Here is a 27,489-nt window from a genome sequence, read left to right as displayed (position 1 = left end):
GCAACACCTGTGGCTCGGCAGTATGATTGTGACACCGCAAAGTCGACACCTCATATCTTGACCTGCTGGATTCATCAACCCCGCCTTTTTGTGAGGAACCGACACATTGCCACCAATGCTGCATCACCTGGGTGATTTTGCCCAGAATCACATGATGGTGAGCTGACACCAAGACACTAACCTGGTTCCCCAGCTCCAAGATCGGCAGCTCAGGCAGTTTTCTTCCAACCTTACCAGCAGCTGTGAGATAATCACCTTAAACAGTAGATCCTCTGCGCCGGAACCTGGACCTGCAGAAACTGGTAAACCACGGCCTCGAGCATTGCTATTACTGCCCCTACCACAGAGACAATGTACTTCAGTTTTAGACTCCAGTGCGTTTTCATAATTCGTACTTTTATTTTGACTCGGGGGTGTTGCACTTACATTTGTTTTGTACCAAGATCGTTTAGTTATTCCGTTTGCCTCATTTGCACCCGAATGTACTGTAAGTAGTGTTGACGTTTCCGTTGCGGTTTTTTTGTTTGCAAACATCGGTAGGGTTTTACTTCGCTGTAGTAAAATGTTCATCACTGCCCCAAAATGCGGATTGTGGACAAGTATCTGGCCTCTCATGTTTACCAGATTCATGCGTGACTAAATTCATCCAGGTCATGTCAGCTGCAATCAATAAGGCCAGACCACTGACCGTGCGCACTGAGGATCGCGACAGGTGCTTGCAGAAAGGGGCCGGCGCGAGGGGCGGCCCTGCGAGGCTCGTGTGACACCGGGGAGGAGCTGTGGGCGGGTGCAGGGGGGAGGCCGGTTTCAGGCTCTCGCTGTGATGGCGGCTCCGGCTTGGGCGGGGGGGCTGCGGGGGCTCCGGGCACTGCTGCTGGACATCAGTGGGGTGCTCTATGACAGCGGCGGGGCCGGAGGGGGGCAGCCCATTGAGGGGAGCAAGGAGGCAGTCAGCAGGTGAGGTGGGGGTTGGCTGCACAGGGAAGGCGGGGCTGGCAGTGACTTCGAATTTCAAAGTAAATATAACTTTATTGGTGTGACAGACGTTGTTGTAACAAGCTTACCAAAGTTAATAGTCGCTATGGAGCGAGGTGACGAATTCGCTGGAATTTAATGTTGCAACTTTGCTGTGTTGGCAAAAATGTGTATTTATACGTTTCATGTCTAATCCAGAGAAATGTTGTAACGGGCGTCTGTTTCTGTTGGCACTCAGTATTCTGTAAGGGTAGCGATCACACATTACCCCCATTTTCTGCGTGATTAACTCGCTAGTTCCCGTTTTCTAAATGTGTGCATTTGTAAGCCTGAAACTACAGTTCCTGCAGTGCAAAGAATACATCAAAGACAAGAGAGGCCGTAGCACAGCTGCTTCGTTTCCTAGGTTCCTGCGTGATGTGCTACTCCAGTTCAAGTTTTATTTCTTTGAATTCTGGGACTTGTACGTAGTTCTATTTTATAATGGAATACACAAGACTAGTCCCAGAATTCAAAGAAAAAACTGGACTGGAGCAGCACATCCCACATAAACCTAGCAAAGTGGCCAGAGCTACTACTGTCTAAGGGTGAGCAGCGTGAGCGCTCTGGGAAGGTGCAGTTTTGATTTTTCACTTTTTCTCAATAAGCCCTTGCCCCATGTTGGGTGGTAAGAGAGTAGAGTGGCCACATCGGTGTCCTCACAGACACAGTTCCCACGCCTGGACTTTTAACCTACAAGTCGTTACTAAGCAGGTGTGTTATTCTAATTAGTCCGACGTGAGCAAACCAGAACTACAGCACCCAGAATGCATGGGCTGAGACATGAAAGCCCAAGACTGGAAACTTTGTCCGTGCTGAATGGAGTGAGGTGGTCACCCTAAACAGAAAACCCTCCAATTTGTCAGCAAAGCGCTAAATTTGTATGATGCAACCCAATGTCAGACTTTACCACTTCTTTAGACATACCATGATGGAACGAATTATGTCAGTGGATTCTCCTCTGGATTAGAAATTCTTCCACAAACCACAGAATTTTTCATGGCCACCTAACTCTAAATCAGTACCTGTATCCAGACAGCCAGACCTCCTTTTTGTGGAGATGGGGAATCCTTCAATTTCTGGTTGAAATGGTAAACCAATTGTTGGTGAACTTGTGGCGATTCTGTCAGCAGAATCATCTTCCATAACAATAATTTGGCCGAGATTATTGTGGCAGAGTTTTATTCACCGGCAGAGGATTTACAAATTCTGCCACAAATTGCAGGATTTATCATTACGACCCATGTTTAGATCTGACCCATAGTAATTTTTCAAATTTTGGAGCAGGTTCAGGTGGTATTGAGACCTTTGACCCCAGAGAAGGGCATTGGCAACCTGTTAGCTTATCTACGCACATGCCCATTAGTCTAAATGTTTCACTTTTTTGTGACCACTATTCGGGGACGTGGGGAAGGCGGGAATCTGGCCTTTTACCAATTAAGTGAACCCAACGCCTTAAAATTCAGACTTGTTTACTGTCTACACTTGTTTATTGATACAGAAGTAGAAGTGCCTTAGTGCCCCTGTTTTTGCCCAGGGGTGATTTTGAGGTCTGACTTTCTTGTTCTTACCATATCTGATTCCTAAAAACAGTGACTTAACATTATCCAGGATGTTCTATAGTACACTGATGCTAAGTGCAGACTAAAACATTTTGAGTTCTTCAGTAGTATGGCAAGTCATCAGTGTGCCTGTTTGTAGGAAGGTAGCCTCTTTCTAGCCTTGTTACCCCCACTTTTGGCCTGTTTGTCAGGGTGTTTTTACTGTCTCACTGGGATCCTGATAGCCAGGGCCCAGGGCTCATAGGTTTGTGGCCTGTATGTTGTCAATATGTTTGATATGTGTCACTGGGATTCTGCTAGCCAGGACCCCAGTGCTCATAGGTTTGTGCTCTGTATGTGTTCCCTGTGCGGTGCCTAACTGTACCACTGAGGCTCTGCTGACCAGAACCTCAGTGTTTATGCTCTCTCTGCTTTTAAAATTGTCACTGCAGGCTAGTGACTAATTTTACCAATTCTGATTGGCACACTGGAACACCCTTATAATTCCATTGTATATGGTACCTAGGTACCCAGGGTATTGGGGTTCCAGGAGATCCCTATGGCCTGCAGCATTTCGTTTGCCACCCATAGGGAGCTCAGACAATTCTTACCCAGGACTGCCACTGCAGCCTGAGTGAAATAACGTCCATGTTATTTCACAGCCATTTTTCACTGCACATAAGTAACTTATAAGTCACCTATATGTCTAACCCTCACTTGGTGAAGGTTAGGTACAAAGTTACTTAGTGTGTGGGCACCCTGGCACTAGCCAAGGTCCCCCGACATTGTTCAGGGCAAATTCCCCAGACTTTGTGAGTTCAGGGACACCATTACGCGCGTGCACTACATATAGGTCAATACCTATATGTAGCGTCACAATGGTAACTCCGAACATGGCCATGTAACATGTCTAGGATCATGGAATTGTCACCCCAATACCATTCTGGTATTGGGGTGACAATTCCATGCATCCCCGGATCTCCAGCACAGAGCCCGGGTACTGCCAAACTAACTTTCCGGGGTCTCGACTGCAGCTACTGCTGCTGCCAACCCCTCAGACAGGTTTCTGCCCCCATGGGGCCTGGGCAGCCCAGGCCCAGGAAGGCAGAACAAAGGAGTTCCTCTAAGAGAGGGTGTTACACCCTCTCCCTTTGGAAATAGGTGTGAAGGGCTGGGGAGGAGTAGCCTCCCCAGCCTCTGGAAATGCTTTTATGGGCACAGATGGTGCCCTCTCTGCATAAGCCAGCCTACACCGGTTTAGGGATCCCCCAGCCCTGCTCTGGCGTGAAACTAGACAAAGGAAAGGGGAGTGACCACTCCCCTGACCAGCACCTCCCATGGGAAGTGCCCAGAGCTCCTCCAGTGTGTCCTAGACCTCTGCTATCTTGGATGCAGAGGTGTGAGGGCACAATGGAAAGCTCTGAGTGGCCAGTGCCAGCAGGTGACGTCAGAGACCCCTCCTGATAGGTGCTTACCTTTCTCAGTAGCCAATCCTCCTCTGTGGGCTATTTAGGGTCTCTCATGTGGGCTATTCCTCAGGTAACAAATGCAAGAGCTCACCAGAGTTCCTCTGCACTTCCCTCTTCGACTTCTGCCAAGGATCGACCGCTGACTGCTCCAGGACGCCTGCATAACCGCAACAAAGTAGCAAGAAGGCTACCAGCAACATTGTAGCGCCTAATTCTGCCGGCTTTCTCAACTGTTTCCTAGTGGTGCATACTCTGAGGGCTGTCTGCCTTCACCCTGTACTGGAAGCCAAGAAGAAATCTCCCGTGGGTCGACGAAATCTTCCCCCTGCTAATGCAGGCACCAGACTTCTGCATCACCTGTCCTCTGGGTCCCCTCTCATCCTGATGAGTGTGGTCCCTGGAACACAGGAAATGGGTCCAAGTGTCTCCCACAGTCCAGTGGCCCTTCTGTCCAAATTTGGTGAAGGTAAGTCCGAGCCTCCGCAAGCCAGACAGTATGCAGCTGCTCCGGCTTCTGTGCACTTTTGCAAGACTTCCTTCGTGCACAGCCTAGCCCAGGTCCCCAGCACTCTGTCCTGCATTGCCCAACTCGCTGAGCTGGACTTCGATGTCGTGGGACCCTCCTTTGTGACTCTGAGTCGACCGCTGTCCTCAGATCTTCTAAGTGCCTGCTCCAGTACTTCTGCTGGTGCTGCCTGCTTCTGTGGGGGCTCGCTGAGTTGCTGAGCGCCCCCTCTGTCTCCTCCTCCAACGGGAGACCTCCTGGTCGTTCCTGGGCCCCAGCTGCACCCAAAATCCTCAACCGCAACTCTTGCAGCTAGCAAGGCTTGTTTGTGGTCTTTCTGCATGAACATAACTCTGCATCCTCCAGCACGCCGTGGGACATCTTCTGACCAAAGGAGAAGTTCCTGACACCTTCCGTTGTTGCAGAATCTTCTTCTTCCACCCAGAGGCAGCCATTTTGCACCTTCATCTGGGGTTTAGTGGGCTCCTGCCCCCCCGGACACTTGCGTGACTCTTGGACTTGGTCCCCTTCCTTTACAGGTCCTCAGGTCCAGGAATCCGTCTTCAGTGTTTTGCTGGCAGTTTTTTTCCTTGCAGAATCCCCTATCTCGACTTTACTGTCTTTCTGGGGTAGTAGGATAACTTTACTCCTACTTTTCAGGGTCTTGGGGTTGGGTATCTGGGACACCCTTAGTGTTTTCTAACAGTCCCAGTGACCCTCTACAACCTACACTAGGCCTGGGGTCCATTCGTCTTTCGCATTCCACTTTTGGAGTCTATGGTTTGTGTTGCCCCTAGGCCTATTGCTACCTATTGCATTCTATTGTGGTTCTACATTGTTTGCACTACTTTTCTACCTGTTACCTGATTTTGGTTTGTGTACATATAATTTGTGTATATTACTTACTTCCTAAGGGAGGGTATCCTCTGAGATACTTTTGGCATATTGTCACTAAAATAAAGTACCTTTATTTTTAGTAACTCAGTAACTCTGAGTATTGTGTTTTCTTGTGATATAGTGCTATATGATATAGGTGGTATAGCAGGAGCTTTGCATGTCTCCTAGTTCAGCCTAAGCTGCTCTGCTATAGCTACCTCTATGAGCCTAAGCTGCTAGAACACCTCTATTCTACTAATAAGGGATAACTGGACCTGGCACAATGTGTAAGTACCACAAGGTACCCACTATAAGCCAGGCCAGCCTCCTACACTGTTCGTATTTAAAAGAGGAGCATCTTAGTAATGGCGTCCACTGTGACTTCTCCCAGGTTGCAGTAAATACGGCTATCTACACATGTGGGGTTTGGGTTTGTGTCTGCATAGATCTGGTTTACAGTGGTCTGCAGCCATGGCTTTGGTCTCGGCTTTGCCATCAGGCTTGTCATTGTCTTATTGAATATTAGAGACACCACGTTCATCCCCTGAATCTGCAGGTTGGGTTTGTCCAGCATTTCATCATTGTGGTGTTGCAATATTGATTCTTCATGATACTCTTTATTTGGGCATCTGTCGAGGTCCTGTTCCTCTGCCTTTTGAATGGGTTTTGTTTGGGGAGGGATACCTAATTGCTCTTGCCTCATGTCCACTTCCGCAGAGCTATGCAATGTGGTTTGTTTCCCACGTTTGGCGAATGTCCGGCCATAGGCAGGGCATTCACTTTCAAGTGAGTGGCTTCCATCACAGTGGATCTTTCCCTCACAGTGTTGTGCTGCAGCAAGTTTGTTTGCTTGTCACTGCATTCCTCTGATAACTTAATCATGGCCATTGCCTCCTCCATTTGTACAGCCCTTGCACATGACAATTGCAGGGAATGCCGTACTCGAGGATTTTCTGTCATGAGAAGCTTTGTTCGTGTAGAATGAGCTGCCATGGCTTTAATGAGCAGTGTTTTTGTATAATTTTCACCTTATCTTCATGACTGCATCAGTGGCTCCCGTTTGGTGGCTGCATACCTGAGGCATGCATGGAACATGTTAATCATCTCACCTTGGTGCTGCTTGCGTGCCTTAGTCAGAAGTAATCTTAGTCAGTGTTTGAATCAACCTAAGTGTCACTGACGTGGAGGATGAGGACTTGCATTGATCTTTTTCTTGCAGTCTAGTGCAGTAATAAAGCTAATCGAACAATAGGTTTGACGTGGGCTGGGCGCTCTCATTACCATCATGAAAACACACTACCACCACTTGTGAGACACAGAAGAGACACTGGTGTCACTCATGTGGATGGCAAATTTTAGAACCATTTAATCTCCAGATTTTAAGCAGTGCATGGGGCACAGTCGCTGCATGGTTATTGCGTGCACCATATCTCATGATAAACACCAAAGTCCGAGGCATCATAAGGTATAAGGTAACTCGACAAGACCACGAGGCCTGGCGCTGTGAGTGTGTGCTTGTAATGTTCAGCAGATAAGGGGTCCTTCAGTCTATCTGAACATACCAGTATTTCCAAGCAGCTTTACAGAGTGTGTTTCTCTCAGATATCCGTTATATAGGAAAATTATTGAAAAATGCATGATTTTCTTTAATGACTTCGACTTGGAACAATGCAACCTGGTCTTGTCTCACCAGATATGAATATTGATTAATATGCTGATATATTTCAGAGTCCTGTTTTAAGAACAGTAAAAGTGCTACCTGGTCCTCCAGGGATCTAAGGTGCTCGAAGAAAGCCATTTGGCCCACAAATAAATCTGGCAAAAATGTGGGATTCACCTGCCAGGACTGCTCTTTATAATTTAAGAAAACATTAAACACAGTTTGTAAATAAATGAGAACCTAAAGCAAACTAACATTTCTTGCAAATACGGTGGTATGGCTAATGTCGTGATCCTTGTCCCCTGCCTCTAGTTGCTTACTATTCGGATAAGATTACTAAATTAACAGCTTTTCCCACGAGAATATCACCACTATCCAGAAGAATGCTAAAGCAATGTTTGCTACTCTACAACTTAATGAGATGGTAATTTGTGCTAGTCTTATGTGGACAGCCTCCAGTTAAAGAGCTGGTTCTTCTTTTCCATAGTTCAATCCGTCAAACCAACTTAATTGGTCCAGCATTTGTGCCTAAGGTGGTTTTGCTTCATTATCTTGATAGCTTTCAGACTGTTGTAAAAGCTTCTGTCAGAGAGGGCAAATAACCCACTACAAACCTGCCAACGCAAATAGTGCCACCATGTGTCACACAAATTTAGCTTGCTTCACAGGGTGAGGAGTCAAAATCACACTGCGGCAGGCAAGAGAAGCTGGAAACTACTGAAAGGATTAATACGATCTGACGCTTATCGATGGGCCCCAGCACTATAGAGACACCACTTGGCGGTCAAGACTCACTCCAGGGGCAGCCACCAGTGGGGTCCAGGGCAAGTCCGGTTGGTACCAGTCATCTGGGCTCTTGAAGAAGAGGAGCTTGTTGTAGCTTTTGTGTCCCTTTACCATAACCGCAGGCTAGCCAACTAGTCCCTGGTTTCCACGCTTCGGTCCTGGGTTCAATTGGGAGCAGTTCCATCCTTTGGGGTTTCTATCTACAGGTTGCAGTAGGTGCAGTCCTCTTTCTGAAACCCAATAGGGGTTCAGAAGATATAGTCCTTTTTCTGTCTTCCTCAGGCCCAGCAGTGTTCTGAGGAAGGTATCTAGGGTGGGGAAAATTCCCTGTCCAATATGGAAATGTCCCCAGGGGCAGTCCTACCAACTCTGACATATTTTCCTAGGGGTTCTTTTGGTCCTAAACAATCCTACAGTACCCTGCTCCACCAAATTCCAACATGGCAGGATCCTTATTCCTTTGACCAGAGCTCTGGGCACATGCTTGAGGTGTGTCTAGAGAAATGAGAAACCTCTTCTACAAACTAGTTCTAGAACAGGTGTCCCCCACACTGGGATGAGTGCCATTCTGGATACTTGGACAGTGGCAGGAGCAGGCCTAAGTTTGCGTTTCATAAGTCTGTAATAGGAGATACCCCTTTGAAGTTTGTGCAGTTGGTAGGCACATTCCCTAGGCTATCCTTTCAAGAGGAGAACACACCTCATCCCAGACAAGGGCCTTTTGTTCTCTTTCCTGAGAGCCACCCCCACCTCCCAGCAGGTTGACAGGTTACAGTTGGGGATTAACTCTAAAAAGGCAACTAGAGACTTTAGATAAAAACCTGCCATCTTTTTAAAAGTGGTATTTTCAAAATTAGCAATTTAAATTCAGACTTGGATAAATAAATATGCCAATCAGAGATTAGCCGGTTGTACACATATATTATGAGTCAGAGCACATTTACTGGGACTTGGTTAGCAGTGTCCCAATGCAACAGAAGAGTAAAGCGCCCCCCCTTACATGGGGGGGGCACGGCCCGTTAGGGGACGGGGCCTCCGATGCCCAACGCTCCCCTTGCGCACCGGAGGTGCACGAGGCTGGCCTTGACTTCCGCCCCCAAGCCTCGCGATGCGTGGGGGCGGAAGTGGAGACAGGTTAATTCGTAGCGGCTGCGTTGGCCGCCAGTTGGATCCGGCCGCCGCGAACCGGTGGGGGGCTATCTAAGAGCTCCCCCAAGAAGGTTCATCCTTCTTTTCCGTTTGCAGCGGTTGGAGTCATGCTGGGTGCGCATCAGTCCAAAAATTGAGTGGGGTATGCATGCAAAAAGATCTTTCCCTACAGTGACATTGGTAGTTGTAATGGTAGCAGTCATGACGTCAGTGGTAATGCTAATGTTGGTTTTGAAAGGTGTAATGCAGCTGGTGGTAGTGATGGTAACTGTGATGGCAATGGTGGTATTGGTAGTGGTAATGTTACTAGTATTAGTGGTGAAGGAAATGGTAGCAGCTGTGATTTTAATGGTGCTGCTAATTGTGCTTAAGTAGTCGTAATGATGGAGGTGGCGACGTTCGTAGTGGCATGGTACTATTGGTGATGGTAATGGCAGTGGCACTGGTGGTTGTGGTGGTAATGGTTCATAGTAATGGCATTGGCAGTATGTCGGTTGTGTCGTTTTCTTTTCATTCTTCTTGCTTAAATGTCATTTAGCTATACAATTGCAACTAAATTAAAAAGGGCAACCCATACACCCAATCTGTGTTTTTGATGTACCATTTTGTTATTTAATCACAAGCGTCTGTTGATAAAAACATAACCACAATGTTGTTTTTTTCACATAAGCAGATACATACGAGATGACACAACATATGGCATCAGAATTAAAAAAAAAATTGCATCAATTTCTACAGACAAGGCTTATTTTGTGTTTAAAGTGAGCATGTAGCGCTGCGGTGTATTTTGTTGCAAACCTCCAAGTCAGGCTAGTGAAATTCATAATATTATCCGAGTTAACATGCAGCAGTAAACAAGTGTCTTAAACAGAGGATGAACCAGTGACGTGTGTTTTTGTGTTAGGAGAGCTTGTTTGTCTCAAAACAGATGCCCTTTTCACCTCGCCACAGAATGACGTGGATTGCAGAATAAACAGGCCGCTGAGCCCAGAAGCAGGGCCCGCCGAACCACACTATTGTACTCCAGGTACAAACCTACATAAAGGTCAACTTGTGGGTTTGAGTTACATCTTGAATCCAGCGCTGCTGCTCTTTAGTGACAGTGTTCGTGTCCTTGGACAATAGCAGCAGGGACAGTTTTTTTTTTGCTTTAGATGCGGGAGAATCCTTAAAATGCCACTCAGTTAAAGCCAAAGCACTAAGGGCCAGATGTAGCAAAGGTTTTACCCATTCTGTGTCTATGGGAAAAAGTGTTCGTACATATGGTCCTAAGAGTTTAATAGGAGAAGCTGTTCCTCTGTACACAGTGATATTAGCTGCAGCAAGACACTTAGCACAACACTGTGGCTTTTTACTTAGTAATATTTTAAGAAGCCTGTAGCATAGAAAACTCCCTTGGCACTACTCCTTTAACCACGAGGATGTAATTCAAGGGGAAGGTGGGTGGAGCTGCTGGTTTTGCCGACGGACTGCTATGGCTGTCGAGCGCTCTTGCATACCCTAAGAGCAGCCCAACCTGCACGTAAGTGGCGCTGCCATGCACCGGCAGCCTGCTGCAGGCAGTGCTGGAAAGTAGGGGCATCCCGCCAGTTTCCCTTTTCGGCAGGCTCAAGGAAATAAGCTTAATTTGCGCCGGTGTCATTTCCATACAGCGGGACACGATCAAAAGCGCACGCAACGCCCCGCACCATGCACAAACCGCCTAAAATCTGCAGTTTCTCTGGTTCGCCTGCAGAGTGGCTCTGGGTGGTTTTGAAGGCGTGTAGTGGATTTGAACGATGGGAATGTGAGTGAGTGTATTTGAGAGAATGAGTATGCATGTATGTGACAGTGAATGATTGCGTTTGAGTTGGCGTTATGATTGTAAATATGCTGCTTACCCTGGCATCCTGGATGTAACTGTTGGCATCTGCGAAGGGCAGCAATACCTATAGAGACTGTTATCAGTGTTAAAATACAGACTCTGGCATACTGGAGGCAATTCTTGGCATGTGGTAGGCCGGCAGCCGTAGCATATAGAGAGTGTTTCCCATGTCAACATACAGGCCATTGCATGGTGGATGGTGGAAGTAGTTCTTGGCACATGTGGGCATCTTTGACAAAACGCTGGCCTGGCATACTGGAGGAACTTCATGTCAAGGGGGAACCCAGATAAAATTTCGAAGAGTGACCCTCTATGAAAGTACTGGGACATTTCTTGAGTGTCTTTTTAGATCCAACAGCGTTTTAGCAAATGTGTGTGCAAATTTATGCTTTAAAATGCAAAAAAAGAAGCCTCTCTCCTTGAGCCCTCCTAGAGGTATTGTGTCTCAACCTCTGGAATGTGGGCCAAATATCACATTCAGTGAGCAAGAGCTGCAACTGTGAGTATACTCTGCAGTACATAAGCACAGGGGGCAAAAACAGAAATCTGGCACTGGAAAGGAATTGTCCAATCTGAAAATGATTCAAATGATAATACTGTTATACTCCCTTACTAACTGCAATTCTTCTCAATTTATATTCAAACTGGGTCACGTGACTCAGACCCTTCCGATACTGTTTGTAAACCTAGCTTCTATAACCTTTTCAGAGATTGGTCAACAGGTCAAGGTTTCCAAGAGCGTGATCTGCTGAGGATCCCCTGGAGGAAACCCAGTGGTTCCGCAGAGTTTAACTGAGGTGGAGGAACTGCAAGTTTGCAGGGCAGAGAGTGGCAATTCATGGCAGGCCTCCGACTCTGCCAAACACTGTATGAGGACCATACTTTTAACCTCACATGTTTTTTGATTGCTCGGAGAGAGGCTTTGATTTATGCCGTTTTTAGGGTATTGACTGTTGAGATGTTTATTTTTCTTTGACTGCTGTGACTTTTCTTTTTATGTTCTTTGTGTGTGTGATCTAAGTTATCTTACTGTACACTGTTATTTTACTAAAGGACTAGATTGTAATTGGATGTATGCATTGAGACATAGTCTTTGCCCATGGTTTTTAGCATATAATGTAAGATGTTGTGATTCTGTTATTTTACTTAGTAAATTGACAAATGTTGATTTGGCCATCACTTTACGTAAATACCTTATACATTCTTTATAGTTTTTAAATGTACTTAGAATTAGGATTTTGATATACTCCATTGATTTTCCTTTTGCTGCTGTAGTGTTGTTATTTTGGGTTTCTGACCTCTGAAAATAAGTACAAGAAAGGCTCTGTGTTTATGTCTACAAAAATGTGTGCTGCCTTTAGATGCGCCCTGCGTTTGATGATATAGCTGGTGTTTGAATCGAAAGACATTTTCTTTCAGTGCAGGGGTAGCACATTCCATAGTGAAGCTTACTGGAGCGGGCAATGTCCAAACTTCTGACAGCAGAGTGCTCTCTATCACTTCCAAGGTAGCATCTTGGGAGATGTTGGTAAAGAGAGCTTCTACGTCAAGGGGCACTAAAAGATTGATTTGGCCCATATCATTGATCTCCTCAATGAGGTTCAGCACGTCCCATGTGTCTTTGAGAAAAGAGAGAATTTTAGTGACAAAAGGTTGTAAAAAAATGGTCACAAAATTTCAATAGGGGCTCGAGTAGAGACCCTATCGCAGACACAATTGATCTGCCTGAGGGGGAGGGAAACCCCCTTGTGGATCTTTGGGAGGACATAAAAATAGGGGGTCCTGGGGCTAGAATTCAACAGAAGTCAGCTTCATTCTTCCTCAGCCATCCTTGTGCTAGGTGCAAAGTAACTAGAGAAGTAATCTTGGTACTCAGTTTCATGGTGGGGTCCTGCATAATTGGAGTGTAGTAGTTCTGATTAGAAAGTTGGTATCTGGGCGCTTCCCTGTTTTGTGTTGTATTTCCAAATCTGTGGTTTGTATTCGAGTCACATTAACATTTCGTTTCTGCTCCATGTGTGTGCATGTACACTTTAGTGTGAGGCCCGCACTACTAAGGTGGACCTTACCTCAGCATGCAGTATATTACAAGGTCTAGCATGCCATCAGATGTGAATATGTCTATTTACTTTTTCTTTATTGTTGACTTTCTTTTCTTCTTTTAGGTCGGTTTTTGATCCTGAAGGTATACTGTATACCTTTGTGAATGCCTTTGGGTACTATTATTAAGTTTTGCCCTTTTTGGTAATCCAAATCATGAGAAGATTAGGATTCCAGTCCAGATGAATTGCTGTGATCAGTTTTGACAATAAATAGGCAGGAAACATGTGGACCTTATTTTAACATATCACCTTTTGAGCCAGTTTGGACCTTTGCATCCATTTTTGGACAATTATATATATTTTTAACCATAACAAGGCACCTGCGTATTAAAGGATTAGGGTAACCCTTAGTTATGTTTAACCCCACCTTACACCAGTCTACTCACATGTTCACACTGTACGTTGCACCTCACTCTTCACATCGGCAGTATACAAAAGAACTCCGGCAAAGACCCCCTGTTGCTGGGCCAGTTGGGCATTGCAGCGCCAGACCAATGAGGAGCAGCCCAACAATGAAGCATGACACCCATTTGGGTGTGTGAGGGCTCTTGCTCCCGAGCAATCAGATCCTAGGATCTGGTGTCTCAAGTTACTCCTGACCTACATCTTTTCCTTCTACTTAGGAACTGCAAACTCCTTCTATTTGCATTACATATTTGTCCTCATCAGACTTTGACCAATAGCAAGAGAAGCTAAAACACAAAGGGAGAAAGGAAGAAAAAGATGGAAAAACAGTGCCAAAGAGACCGAGCCAGGATAAAAAAGAATTTGAAAGAGTGGGACAAGGAGACAGGAATGGTCTGGGGATGGATTAAAAAGTCATCAGGTGGAATCAAGACTATGCAGCCTTGGTATTCGGCATGCCCGGCATTTTATAGTGCCTGCCTCTGGCTTCTGAGCAAAACTTTGAGCCACCACACCTATTGTGATACAAATTAAGCATAGGTAGGATGGCTACAGCTCGCAGTTGAAGCTTTTGAGACCCTGTCATTGTACAGAGCCCACACGCTATTGGAATGACCTCATTTTATATACTGCTGTTTTATTAGATCTTGCAGCATATTTTTGAATGAATCGCGTGAGTTCTTATTGTTATTGTACTGTGTGCTCCATCCTTAATTGTATTGTAATGGTATTTATATAGCGCTTACTACCCCTGACGAGGGGTCGAAGTGCTTTTCGGCGATTAGCACGCTACTCCGGAACCCAAAAAGAATTAGTGGTGGGTTAGTATAGGGAAATATGAGTACAGTTTTAGTATTATTATGAGTTCATTTGAGCCGCAGATATGTGAGTTTGTTAGTTAGATTGACTGGAGTAATGGAGGGGTGGAGGAGGGAAGAATCCAGAAGTGTTAATTGTGAGTTTATGGTAATAGGATATAGGCTTGGGATGAGTAAAGGGAGGATGGAGGAGGGAAGAGTCTGTGCAAAGGGTTAGGGAGATCATAGTAGCAGGAGGGGTTTTGGATGAGTTAAAGGTGAGATAAATGAGGGAGAATATAGTAGGGTTGTTTGGGAGATCCTGGTAGTAAAATGAGGTTTGGGTGAGTTAGATGTGAAAGCGGAGGGAAGAACTTAGGCAGAGTTAATTAGGAGATGAAAGTAGTAGAATGGATTTGGGATGTGTCAGAGTGGGAATGGAGGATAGATTGATAGAGATATGACATTTGGTGATGGGTAGATAAGTGTGATATAAGATGAGAGCAGGGATTCATATGTATCTAGTACAACAACTTATCTAGGAGTTATGCAATGACCTATGAACATGTTAAGCATAGAATAACATATATATATATATATATATATAAACACAGGAATACACACACTGCCGGATGGTAGGAATTTTGTGGATTCCCTCAGATTCTGGAAGGTTCCATCACAAAAGTGTGCGAAAAATGTGTGATTTCAAGCAAAGTTGGAGGTTTGCAGGGCACTGTGGGTAAGAAAATGGTGTGTGGTGCATGTGAAGCACACCACCCTGGACTCACCCAGATGTTTAGCTTTCCGATCTGGTAGATTTTTTCACATGGCAGCGTCCCAAAGTCCATAAAGTGCAGCCGCAGCCCCCACCATTCAAAGTCGGACAATTTGTGATTATTTTGGAAAGAAACAAGTTTTTACAGTTTTTCGTCGGAGGGAGCCGACCACCTGTCCTGCTGAGTGCCATGTTGCCCAGTACCAATGCCGCCTAATCTTACACCCACCCCATGCCACTTCCTGTCTCCGTTTCACTGTTACAGATTCGTTTTAATCCCAATTTTCTCCTTCGGTCGCCGTTTTCCTATATTTCTCTTTCTCCTTCGTTCTCCCTTTTCTCCCTTTCTATCTTTTGCGCTTAATAAGTCACGAGCCCCAAACCCGAGTGCAGGGCCAGTGCCTCCCAGCTGCAACCCCCAGCACAGATTAGCGCCGGGTACATGCGTTTTCATTCAGTGTGTCGGTGGTGAGTTGCACGTTGTTAGCTGGCATGTGCTCTCATTGTCGGGGCCTGCTCCCGCCCCGGCAGCGCCCCCCACCCCTATCTGGTTTTATGAGCAGTAACATGAGGGGAGCTGTTCAGGCCTCGTGTCCTGCGCGGTGAGGCGTAGGACAGACAGGGGGCTGTTAATGTTCCTGTTAATGTTCCTTTGAGCCCTCCCCTGCTCATTCATAACTGTGTGCAGAGACCCGCCATTAACATGTACATATGAATGGGGGGCCGGGTGGACATTTACTACATCCTGCGGTTTGAGGGCCCTGCATCTGTTAGCAGCACCCTGGCGGGGGTTGGAACAAGGGCAGGGGTGGACGAGTGCTTCGGAGCAGCTGGTCAGTCGTGTTCGGACAACCTCGGCCCTGGCAGGGCGGGGAGGCCCTAAACCCTCCTCTCCAGGGGGCTACTATTGACAGGAGCCACATTCCACCTGCTGCCATGGCAGGCAGATCGGACTCGGGGCATGCAGCGCTAGAGGGCGGGAGCTCGACCGGTTCCCCCAGCACACAACATTCATGTGTGCACAACGCAGTATGCCACAGACACAACCATACACGTAAGGGGCTTGCAGGTTATGTAGTTATCACCGTCCGGTTAGGGGGAGATGGGAGGCGAGGAGGGACATGATCGTAAACCGTGTCCAATCACTAATTCATGAAGCATTTATACCAAAAGGCCTCGTGCAGTAAGGAGGCCCTCCCTATCTTCCCTCTTCAAAGCTACATCACCCTGCCACGAGCGCATCGGAAGGCACGTGAACCAGATGAGAAAGTCTCCACCTCCTCCGCCAATGGGCGTTTGACATCCCTACAAATTATAGCAGATCAGCCGTCTGGTTTAGGCCCTCAGCCCGCCGTCTTTTTTGACAGCACCAATACCTGGATGATTTTTTCTCGTTCCGGCCTTGGAAGTGCAATAACATTTCCAGCACGGTGAGGACACTCCAAAACGCGTGTGCCTGCAGTGTGTTCGCGTGTTGGCCACCCATTTTTCGTGCCTGTGTTTGCTGATGGGAATTTCTCTATCTTGCTCTCACTGTTTCTCCGGTTTGGGTATATTGTGCCCTAGCAGTCCAGTCAGCCATTGGGTTCTGTGTCACTTGAGTCGTGTCTTCCCCCATGGACCACCCATTGCGTGTTTCCAAGTAGTGGCTATATTGTGCTAGCTGCACCCCCCAGGTGGGCCTGTAGGCATCCATATACACGTGTCACTCACCTTAGTTGTGTTTCCCAGCAGTCCAGTGTGGGACCCTAGCAGCCTTTTGCAGAAGGCCCGGTACTGCCCGCAGGTGTGCTTTCCAGTAGGTACAGTTTTCCCCTAGCTGCGTCGCCCTGTCAGTATTCCCCTAGCCCTTCTCTAAGTAATCCCTGCATTCATTCCCTAAATACCATTACAGTAGTACCTGTATTCCATTATATTTCACGGTACCCAAGTAGGGTGTGTAGTTCCCTACATGCACGCCCAAAAAGCAGTGGTTTGCGCCGGGCGTGGCCACTAGTAGTCATGGTTTACCCTAGCTTTCTCTCCAGGTAGCCCCTTATATTACTCTAGACTGCCTTCCTGGAACTGCTGCAAAGCTCTAGGTTTGTTTTGCAATGGGACACGTATTTCTCTAGTTGTATATTGTCCTAATTGTGAGCCACAGTATTCCCTATATGTTTGCCACATGACTTAATCTCACTGCTATACTACTTCCCTATATTCTTGCATTTTCCAAATCATAGCTATCATTTGTACAGTTGGACTAAGTTGAAACTATAACTCCCTGAATGTGTAAAGTCCTTGAATGATAACTTGGGGGAAGAAAATGGCTCCTGATGACGTGGAGTTACGTGGTAAACCTAATCCCGGATGACCTTATTTGTGTGTATTGCCTAGCTGTGTCTCCCCGCCAGGCATGTATTACCCTTGCGGTGTGTCTGTAGGCCTGTATTTCCCTGGCTTTATGTCATAGTATGTGCTTTACGGTAACTGCCACAGAGAATGTGAATGTTCCAGCAGATTCTGTGTGTGATAAAATGGCTTACATGGGTTATACCTGGTGTATAGGGCTACACGCATTAGTGATTTGCCCAGAATCACGGGATGTTGAGCGGCGCCGAAACTCGAACCTGGCTCCCCAGTTCCAGTCGGCAGCTCCGGCCGCTGTGCCGCATCCTCTCCCGAATAGGTAAAAGGCAGGTTGATAAACATTAGCTATTTTGTCTTTCACGTCATTGCGTCTGCACCCCGCCGGCTATTAAGTGCTGTGCAGGGGCGCCGCAATGCGCTGCTGGGAATGTGATGGGAGGGAGTATCAGGTACTGGTGCTGCCGGCTGGGGGTGTCGGATAATGCATCAGGTGGTTCTCTAAGTGGAGAGGTCAAATGGTAATACAGGGGCCTCGGGTGCAAAACTACAACCTGTACCCATGCCAACCAGCAGCACTAAGAATGCTGGGAAATGTGCTTCCACATTTGGGACTGGAAAAGTGATAACACGCGACACTGGTTAGGAGGCAGAACTCCTAAGACATGGCTAGTTTACGATGTGGCAGGTGTACTTCCGGGACAAAAACCCAGATTGTGCTGTACCAAGGTGGGTGTGGTGAGGTGCTCCAGGGGCTGGTCTCGTGCGTCGCCGGGCGATGCTGCAGCTAGGTGTCATGTGGTGTTCCCAAGGGGTGCCAGCTGGTGCTGGAGGCGACAGATCAGGTGGTTCACATGGTTGTCTCAGGTGATGCTTTTTCGAATGAGGAGGAAGGACTGTCCACAGCTAACGCTGGCGATCTGAGGTGGTGATACAACGGCTGAATCTTTGGTGGGATTGGTTAGTTTGGGTCGCTGATTGTGGCAATAAGGTTCAACAGTGCCTTGCACAAATGGGTGCGCTGCAAGCCAAGGCCTCTCCCTGAGCAGCGGCCTTGGCACAGGCACAACCAGGTGCTGGTAGGATGCTGATGGTTAGGTAAAGGCACAACCTTGCCAGCCAGGCGTCTGCACATTTCTTCTTTCAGTGAAATACAAGATCCTTAGGCAAACTCTTGTCTTAAAGCGCGAGATAACCCCCCCACCCTTTCCATTGTACCTGGATAAGAGGGTCTCAGTCTTGGAACTGATAACAGGACCGAGGACAAGGTCACCTGAAGAGCATTTTTCAGCCATGTTTTAGGCTCCAACATTGTGTTGACCCCACGTTTTCCAGGCTGGGTTAGAGGCCCGCGATTCCAGCGTCAGCCTTTTCAGAAGGCTAGTTCGAGGCTCCCTCGGGCTCTTTGGAGCACAGGCCTCAGCCTGTGGACTGTCCGAGCCTACCTCAGGTGCTGGGCTCCCTGAAGCAGCGGCCGCCGCTAGACACACCCTCCAGGCTCCCAAAGGTCCTGGACTACCCCCCGAAAATATGTTGTCCGAGGCGCTCACATGCCTTTCAATCATCGTTAATACTTAACCCTGTCCTCACCCTTGCGCAGCGTGTGGGAAGAGGCCCTTCCCTCGACGTGTTCCGCTGCTAGGCGATAATTACAGTATATGTACAGTGGCCATCTGTGAGGGTAAGTACGAGTTGATCAATACACAGAGTGAATCATTAATCACTCCAGAAGCCTTGCCCTGGGTCTTAAACCCAACGTGCTCTGGGATCGGATACAACCTGTAGTGTTGGGGGCCATGGGCCCCAATGCTACTTAGAATGATGACAAAGACACATAGTTGTGCTTATTACAAATGGCCTCTTTTATTTGCAGGGTCACCTGACTTATGACGCCTGTGATGGATGGGTGTGGGGCGAGTTTGAATACCAGCCCTCAGCCGAGTGGCTGGTGGAAATACTAGAATGAGTCCAACTGGACCCTAAATCTTGCCCAAACTTTATTTCAAAGAAACAAACAATCCCAACCTGTGGTAAAGAAACATAAACACTAAAATAAAAACCACAGAGTCTCTTCAGGCCGTCCACCGGACATGCTTTGTGGACAGGTACAGCTGGGGCACTTGGCATCACGGCAGACTGCTCTTGGCACAAATACCAATGAGGGCGAAGTCCAGATTCCTCAATCACCTGTCCATGAAGTTACAGTGCGCGCAGGCACTGTTGGGCCTGTCCAACCTGGACTCATAGTGTTGGAGTCTATTTACAGTCCACTGGGATATCGCATCCTGAGCAGTGGTGCAGTCTATGTACAAAGTTCAATGCAGGAGCACCAGGAGCAGTGAGGAGTCCACTACCAGAAACTATTGGAAGGCATCCAGGCTGAAGGAATAGCAAACCTCCAAAGACTGAGGATGACTTCGATGAAGGGATGTCTTCCTCGAAGGTCTTGCTGCTGTTCAGCGTCCACTGGTAGAGCAGCTTCAGGCTTCCCTCTCGTGCCTGGACTCCATTGAAAAGGAGTCTCCTCAAGGACCTTCTGCCGGGCTACCACAGGACCACGTGGACTGTGCAGGGCCTATCACAAGAGAGCAACGGTGTTGCTGAGGAACATGCAACAGGACCACATCCAAGTCGCTCGTGCAGCCACAAAGGATGGTTGTCACAGGGTCTGTGTGTCCTGGCTGTCAGGACTCAAGTGTACTGGCCTTTGTGCAATAGTCTTTGGGTGACCAGTCTCCGTCCGTGACCTCAGTGCTTCCCGGTCCCTGTCGTGGAGCTTTTCTCAGACAGATCTCTCTTGTCGGGATTCCCCTCTCACCGGAATTTCCTTGAGGCCCTGGCCTATGGATTGCCACAGGACTGCTTGGGCTGTGTGGGCTTTTTGTAGGCCACGTCCAAGCCTCATACCCCAAGGGTGGTTGGTCCAACTGGTTGAGTATGCTCTCTTTGTCAGGTTTCAGGTTCACAGGGGCTCAGAGCATGTTTCTGGGTGGTCAGCCTCCCACAGTGCCAGGAATGCCTTGTCAATCTCTGGTCTTTTCGCTGACATTGGCTCCCCTCTGGTGGTGCAGTGCTCCTTAGGTGGTTCAAGTGATGCACCTAGCAGGGTTCGCTTCTCCATAGGGGCGGAGGAGCGTCGGACCCCCCCCACCTGCACTGGTAGCTGAAAACCTTTTCCCAAAAGATCAATCATAAACTGTGTTTACAATCGTTTTTTTGGGGGAAAGGGGGCAGGGCAGCAGGGGTGACGTGCACTGGGGGGAGTGTTCAGCACTCCTCCTCAAAGTGCATGTGTGTTTGGCCGGCTGTCTCTGCTCGGCCAAACACACATGCAAAAAGGGCTCTCTCCAGCCCAGCATGGAGAGAGCCTGAACAGGCTCCCAGTCTGCCTGCTCTAAGCAGCATCAGGATTGGCGAAAGGCAGGCTGGGAGTCTGTGCCTGCAACACCAGTGAGACGGGAGGAGGCAAAGGAGTGGCGCCGGAGCGATGGGTAAGTGTTGTTTTTTTTAAATTTTTTTTAATTGTATTTAATTCTCATCCACTCATGTCCCCCCCCACTCGCGTGAGCACAGCCCACCCCTTTCAGTCAGCGCAAGCCGTGACTGGCAACTGGTAAGGACAACGATCTTACCGAATAGTAGTTAGATCAACAGGTGGGGGTGTCTTGCTTGGAGAAGGGATGACTCGAGGGACTTCGTAGCCACTTGTGGTTCTCGTTCAGCATGTGCAGGATTCCATCTGTGTCAAGCAGCCGGTGACAGGTGACAGTTCCACTGAGAAGCATGGGGTCTGGACGCGGTTCACTCGTGCTGGTGTTTTACAGTTGGTCCACCCGCAGAGTTGTCTCCAGTGGCGTCTGTTCACCCCAGTGACTGGCTTGTGTTGACGGATGCCCTCTCTGGTACTGATACGAGTCCTCAGTCCTATCGCTCTTCTTCCTTTCTTTTGTACCCCAGTGGTGTTGCGGATCTTCTGTGTGACAGGTCTGTCACACCTTTTCTTCTATCCTTCACATTGTGGCATCATGCCATGTTCCTCTCTCCTCTCCGTTTCCCTTCTTGATGTCGCTTGCTTATGTGTTGCACCTCGGCTGGCGCATCGTCTTCCTACGCAGCCTCTCGCAGGCTTAGTCCTGTCAAATAGGACTTGATTCCTTCTCTTTGCAGACCTCTCGCAGGTCCGGTCCCTTCCTCAAGCATGTTCTAGGTGGTTTGCTCCCAGACTAAAGGGTCACCTCCCCTCTCATCCTGTTTTCACTCGAGGGTGCAGAGCTTGTGCCTCGAGACTGCACTGTCACAGCACTTGCTTCTGTCTCCCTTCCCGTTTGTGTGGCAGGGTCGGTCACTCCTCGTGACATGCTCAACGATGGGCCAACGATGGCCATCTGTTGCTGGTGTGGGGCCGGTTGGCACAGCCTGTTCCCAATGGTATTGCATCTTGTCATGTGGGGCTGTCTTTTTCTCAGGCTCCTGCCTATGCTGTAAGGTTCGGTGGTGTGGCCCTCTGCTGATGGTTTGCGTGCCTGTTTCCGCTCTTACGGTGATGGCCGTTCATCACTGGGGGTGTACAACATTGTGTCCTCACTTGAAGAGGGAGCAGGCGGGTGCATACACAGCGCACAGTGCCCCTCGTGGTTTCCTCTCTTTAGCTTTGCTGCCGTGGGTCTTTCTGCTGTGGCTGGGCTTTTGGGGGTTCACAGTCCATCCTCTCTAGCACTGACAGGTAGCCACCCAGGATGTGTGTTACTCCGTTGGCCAGTCTCTTTGGTCACAACGGGCCAGCTTGGGCAGGCAGCTTTTCATTCTATGATGCTGTGCTAACTGTTCTCCTTTCTTCTTGGTTTGTGGCAGCTCGCCGCAAGGGGTGCACACCATCTGACTGCCTGATCTGGAACTCAGTGTGCCCGAAAGCCACCAGGTGGCATTGTAGTCACCTTGCAAGGCCTCAGGCCACACAGGGACTTAACTTGAAGGTATGGTGCAAGTTCTGTACTGCAGATAGGGTGTGTGAGGGGCTGGTTAGAACCAACACAGCCTCCTTGCGCTTTGGGGGGTTCAGCCATCTTTTTGTAGGTAAGTGTTGAAACTTACACCTCCGTCTCCTTTCAGCCATATGCTCTCCAGGCACTAGGCTGCTGGTGTGGGGAAACAGCCCCTAGGCGGCACTGCAATGACTCCTTTCCTGCAGCCTCTCCGGGTTTCACCTCTCAGCTGCGGGCAGTTTCTCTCAGCTTTCCTCTGGTGCCCACATCAGCACCCTTCCCCCTCTTCATAGGCCACAGCTGTCTTTCCACCAACTGCGGGCCTTCACAGTTCTGATGATGCTGGTGTGGGCTATGTGCAGGTGCGGCCAGGGACTTGAACTTGTGGCACAGTATATATTTGAACGGGCATCTGCAGTCAATAGCTGACCCACCTCCCGGGGCCGGGCCGAAGTGCGGTGTGGAAACTACCATTAGGGGACACAGCCGCCACTCTTAATGGAGTCACTGTGGCTTCCTTGATGCCGCAAGTCATCTCTCTCTGGGTTCGTAGCTTTAATCTTCTTCCCGCTCTCATCAGTAGTGAGATATCACTCACCCTTGCACACTGTGTGGCCTGCAGCTGCTTTAGGGACATGGGGTGATGCGGATGCTGGTAAGTGTGGGCCGCTCTGTCATGGGGCCTATAGCAGGCTCTCGCTGGGGTTTCTATAAACAGCAGCTTTATTACTATAGTCCGTTGTGCCTTTCCTTCCTGTGCTGCTTCCCCTCACACAGGAGGTCTCCGCTGGCTTCACTGCCAGATGAACAGAGGGGCGCTGCCTCACCTTGAGGGGCCAGGGTGCGTCACTCATCAGCTTCCTGTCAATCCACACTTCTCCCTCAGTGGCCGGTGGGATGGCAGCTGGTAAGGGGATGTGTGGAAGGCAGACGGTTTCTGTCTGTTTCCTCCCCCAACGAGGAACATGTTACTCTTTGCGCCGGCTGGTATCAGGTGACTGGTGGAGTTGAACCACCTCGTCGCCATTGTAGTGTTGGGGGCCCTGGGCCCTCATGCTGTTCAGAATGATGACACAAACACATAGTTGTCCTTATTACAACTGGCCCTGGGCACGTGCATCCTTCCTCTTTTATTTGCAGGGTCACCTGAGTGGTGATGCCTGTGATGGATGGATGGATGGATGGGTGTGGGCTGAGTGTGAAAACCAGCTCTCAGCAGAGTGTCCGGTGGAAACATTAGAATGAGTCCAGTCGGACTCTGCACTGCCATTCAGCCATGAGGCGCTTCAGTGCGGGTCCTCCAACCTCACTCTAAAAAGCGCATGGACCTCTGTTCTGAAGCACCCAACATGGGGATTTGTCTGTCAGCCCGAGGTGCTCAGACGTTCTGTCACTCGGCCCCTTGGTGCTTAGCGGTCATCCTGAGCCCGCAGTGCTCCATGATTTGTCCTTACTAGTCAGCCCAGAGCCCCTTAGAGGCATTTCATTTATCCTCGGCACTGAGCTGATGGGCCTGTACCTGCCGTCAGCCCGGAGCTGCTTAGTTACTCTCATCTCCACCTCTGAGGTGCTCTGATGTTTGAAATGCAGGGGTGCGTCACTGTCCCTCAGTGCACACGTATTCTTGGGTTGGTCCCTGTTGCAGCTCTTGGTGAAATTGTTGCCCTCCATGTTTCTACACAAGGTGTCTGACTCAGACCTTGTTGTTTGTTATGAGGCCTATAGAGATCGGCTCTACAACCCACAGGTGGTCACTGGTGGCCATTTAACCCCGAAGGCTCTTCCTCTTACATAGTATAGAGGTGCGCAGGGGCTGAGCCATGACTCTGCGCAGGACTCAATTCCTGCCCCTCCTGTAGAGTTCTCACCTGTTTGTAGCTAGAAGTGAACAGCTTGTTGTCCCAAAGGTAACAGAGCCTCTGCAGAGAACAAAAACCAGCACATTAGTGACATATTTTCTTTTGCGGAGGACTTGCCTCTATCCCGTGCCGTCTTCACCTTGATCATGTCACCTCGAGCCAATCAGCATCCTCCTTGGGCTCATTGACCTGGACGATCCTGAAGCTTTACACTTCATACCCTCAAGCGTATTGAAGTGGCCGCCAGGTGACTTGTATAGCGTGAAAAAAAAATCTTTAAATAAATAAAACAGCCTATACGAGTTCCCTATAAACTGGCTTTCTGTGTTCTTCTGTGGCATCAGCAAGGCCACAACTCTGGTGGAGGTGCTGTGGCGGTGTGAGATTCACTAGCTGAGGTTCCAGACAGTTCACACAGTGGGCTGCTGTCAAACCACGGAAAAGTAATTGCTTCTCAACAAGTCAGTCACTAGCTACCTGATACACGAGAGATAATTAAAAAAAAATGTGGAATAAAATGCAAACAAAGAATTTTCAAATAATAGCTATACAATGCAAGGAGCAAGTCTTTCAAAATATGTGCTAATGTGGTTCAGTAAAGATGTATCAGTGAGTCAGATACCTTCCACAAATGACATTTGATTTGATATTTAGCTCAGGAGATCAAAACTTGGCAAGACAAAACCTTCTTCCACCCTACCAAGGAGGGTCGAGAGAGAACCATTATTTTAGCCAATAGTAAAACCTACTATTAACAGCACTTGGAACAACACAATTTCAGTGTGAAGCCCTGTACTTAAGCAAGGTTCCATTATTGCTGTGCTTTTTGTTCTGATATTTCACACCTTGGCTAGTCGTGGACTCGGGGCCTGGTTTAGAACTTGTCGGAAGGGTTATTCCATCACAACGGTAATGGATAACCCATCTCCCAAAATCTAAATCCTATTCTATCCTATGGGGTTTAGATTTCAGCGGACAGGATATCCATCACTGTTGTGACAGAGTAACCCATCCGAGTTCTAAATCAGACCCTTAATGTTTTAGAGAAGGGACACTACGTAAGGGGCACACTTTTCCCACTGTTCTAACTTTCAAATGAATTCTATATAGTTAACAGTGACAAAAAGTATATCAACTCATGCTCCCTTATGGTAAAGTTTATCGCTTGTATCTGACTTGTTCTGCAATGTTTAAGGTGGGTGAAAGTGGAACTCTTGTTCATTGCATGCCTCATATTTGTCGAAACGGAACTTTAATCTTTACATAGATAAATTGCCTGGCATTTCTTTGCCCTGTATGAGCAGATCTCCAACGTGTTGGATGCTTAGAAAATGCTTGTTGTAATCCAGCACTGTGAGTCTGTCCATGTCTTTCCTTAATAGGCAGTGCATCTTTTATGTTTCCACTTGGAATCAGCTGTATTTGTTTTTTCTTATTCATGTTTTATAAACATTTCTCTATGAAGCATTACAAACACGAAAACTAGCATGGAAGAAGTAGGAAGGCTCCAAACATTTTACATTTTCTCTGTTTTTATTAAATGTTTGAACCCCCTAATTTTTTCTCGAATCCCCCCACCCACCCCCCTCTTCCCACCATAGTCCTCCAGCCAATTTTGCATTTTATCATCATGGGCCCTCTAATCCGAGATTCTTGTCCTCCCCCTGCAGGCAGTGGGTGTTTCTAAGCACATCACACCCATTGTCCCACTCGACATAAGATTTGTGGACAGATGAAAATAAAGAAGTAGATTAGAATACCTGGCTGGGTTTAGGGTTAAGAGGGAACAGCTGAGGAGCGTGGGTCAGAAATGAGAAGGAAAGTGAAAGTGTAATTCACCATCAGTAAGGTATCAACGGTGCCATGGACATTGGCAGAAGCAATGTAAATGGGCCCCCACCCACTGACTGAACAGTAAAATACAGCCGTCATTTGGGTGCGTTTTGCCCCTTAAGATCCTTGGACCTCAGTGTCACTGCTCCTGCTGCACTGTTGATAGCTACTTGGCTGTTCACCACCAAGTGTCTTCTATGAATCTTACCAAGAGTAATGGGTTGGACCCCCACAGCGTAGCTTCAAGCATTGCAGTATTCTTCCATGAATGCTATTGGGAAGTCTTGTGGCTTCAATAGTGTCTGTTTCTTTCTTCCCTGGAAGGCTCGTTTAGGTGACATTCTACGTGTTAGGACCATAGAGATGAAACCCCCTTCTTGTGCGAGTGATGTGGATATGAAAAGCAATAATTTCTTTACATCTTCCGGGTCCCGCAATAAGTACCACTTACAATCAGTCACTGCTGATAGTTTAATAAGTAAAAGTATTCTCACTGGGGTCCCACTCGCCACACAGCAGTTCTTTTTTGGTTCTAACTCTTTTTCTCTCATCTTTGTCGCACCATAAGTTTCAATGAATAACTGTGTCGGACGGTCTCTTAATTGATTTTTGTGCTTTTGCAGGATTATGTTAATCAGTTTTTCCATCCTCAAGATTAACATGATAGTTTGACCCAAAGTCCTTCTGGATAGTGGAATTTTGAGATTTCCATCATAATCAAATGTGTGTTCCTCCCGTGAATGGTGCGTTGGGATATGCCAAATATTCAGACACTCTTATTGCTTTGAAGGTCATCACTGTGTGGTTCCTCTGTGACATTAAGTATCCAAACTTTGGGGGGGCGTGGCTTGGCCGTCCTGCAACATGGCCACAACTTTGTGAGGCTCTGCAGGGTAGGAGCCTAAATCCGTCCTTTATCGTGACGGACCGGCTGCCCGGGGTGGCCTACTGCGGTTCCCCTGGCCCGGGGGGCTGAAGGCTGCCTCGTGGCGTGCAAGGCCGGTGCCAGGCCTGAGGCCCACCTCGCTGGAGTCGCAACGGAGTGAGCCCGGCTGCAGCGTTCCCGCTGACGGTGGTGCCCCCCACTGACTGGTGGCTCTGTGGTTGTTCTTCTGTGCCACGTGAGCTTTGAGGTGCGGGCATCCCACGGGGCTGGATCGGCAGTATCGGTCGGACCGCGGGCCCATGGGTGTTAGTGCTGCAGAGCCGGCGGCCTGGGCGGGCGGTCCAGGCTTGACGGCAGCTCTGCCGCGCAGCGTGGCCGGGCCGCGACTGGATGCGCATCACGGGGGGACATGTTGGTGCCCCGTTTATGGAGGGAGAGGTAGGTGGCGGCCCCCCTGACCCAGAGACGAGGATTGGAGGCTCTGCTGCCGGTGCCTTGGGCTGTTGCTGGCCCTTCTGTCATTGGTTGCCTGCGGGAGTCCCATCGGCGGCGCTGATCGGGCCACGGGCTTCGCAGATTGGTGAATCCGAATGTGAGAGATATTGTAGGGGCCCGGAGGTGGCGCCCGTTGCTGGAGTGG

The 27,489-nt window shown here is 48.3% G+C and overlaps 1 protein-coding gene across 1 annotated transcript in view; it reads left to right on the top strand.

Annotated features, from left to right (window-relative positions):
• Positions 1-780: 780 nt before the first annotated feature.
• The window catches only part of LHPP (phospholysine phosphohistidine inorganic pyrophosphate phosphatase), a 175,210-nt gene continuing 148,501 nt past the window's right edge, over positions 781-27,489 (top strand). The window contains exon 1 of the mRNA XM_069239130.1: positions 781-957. Within this exon, the coding sequence (XP_069095231.1) occupies positions 824-957 (134 nt within the window). The 5' untranslated portion in view covers positions 781-823. The remainder of the gene's footprint in view (positions 958-27,489) is intronic.

This window comes from Pleurodeles waltl, chromosome 6 (assembly GCF_031143425.1).
Source record: "Pleurodeles waltl isolate 20211129_DDA chromosome 6, aPleWal1.hap1.20221129, whole genome shotgun sequence".
In the NCBI taxonomy this organism is placed as follows: Eukaryota; Metazoa; Chordata; class Amphibia; order Caudata; family Salamandridae; genus Pleurodeles; species Pleurodeles waltl.
Note: the sequence above shows the minus strand (reverse complement) of the source record. Positions and strands in the feature narration are given on the sequence as shown.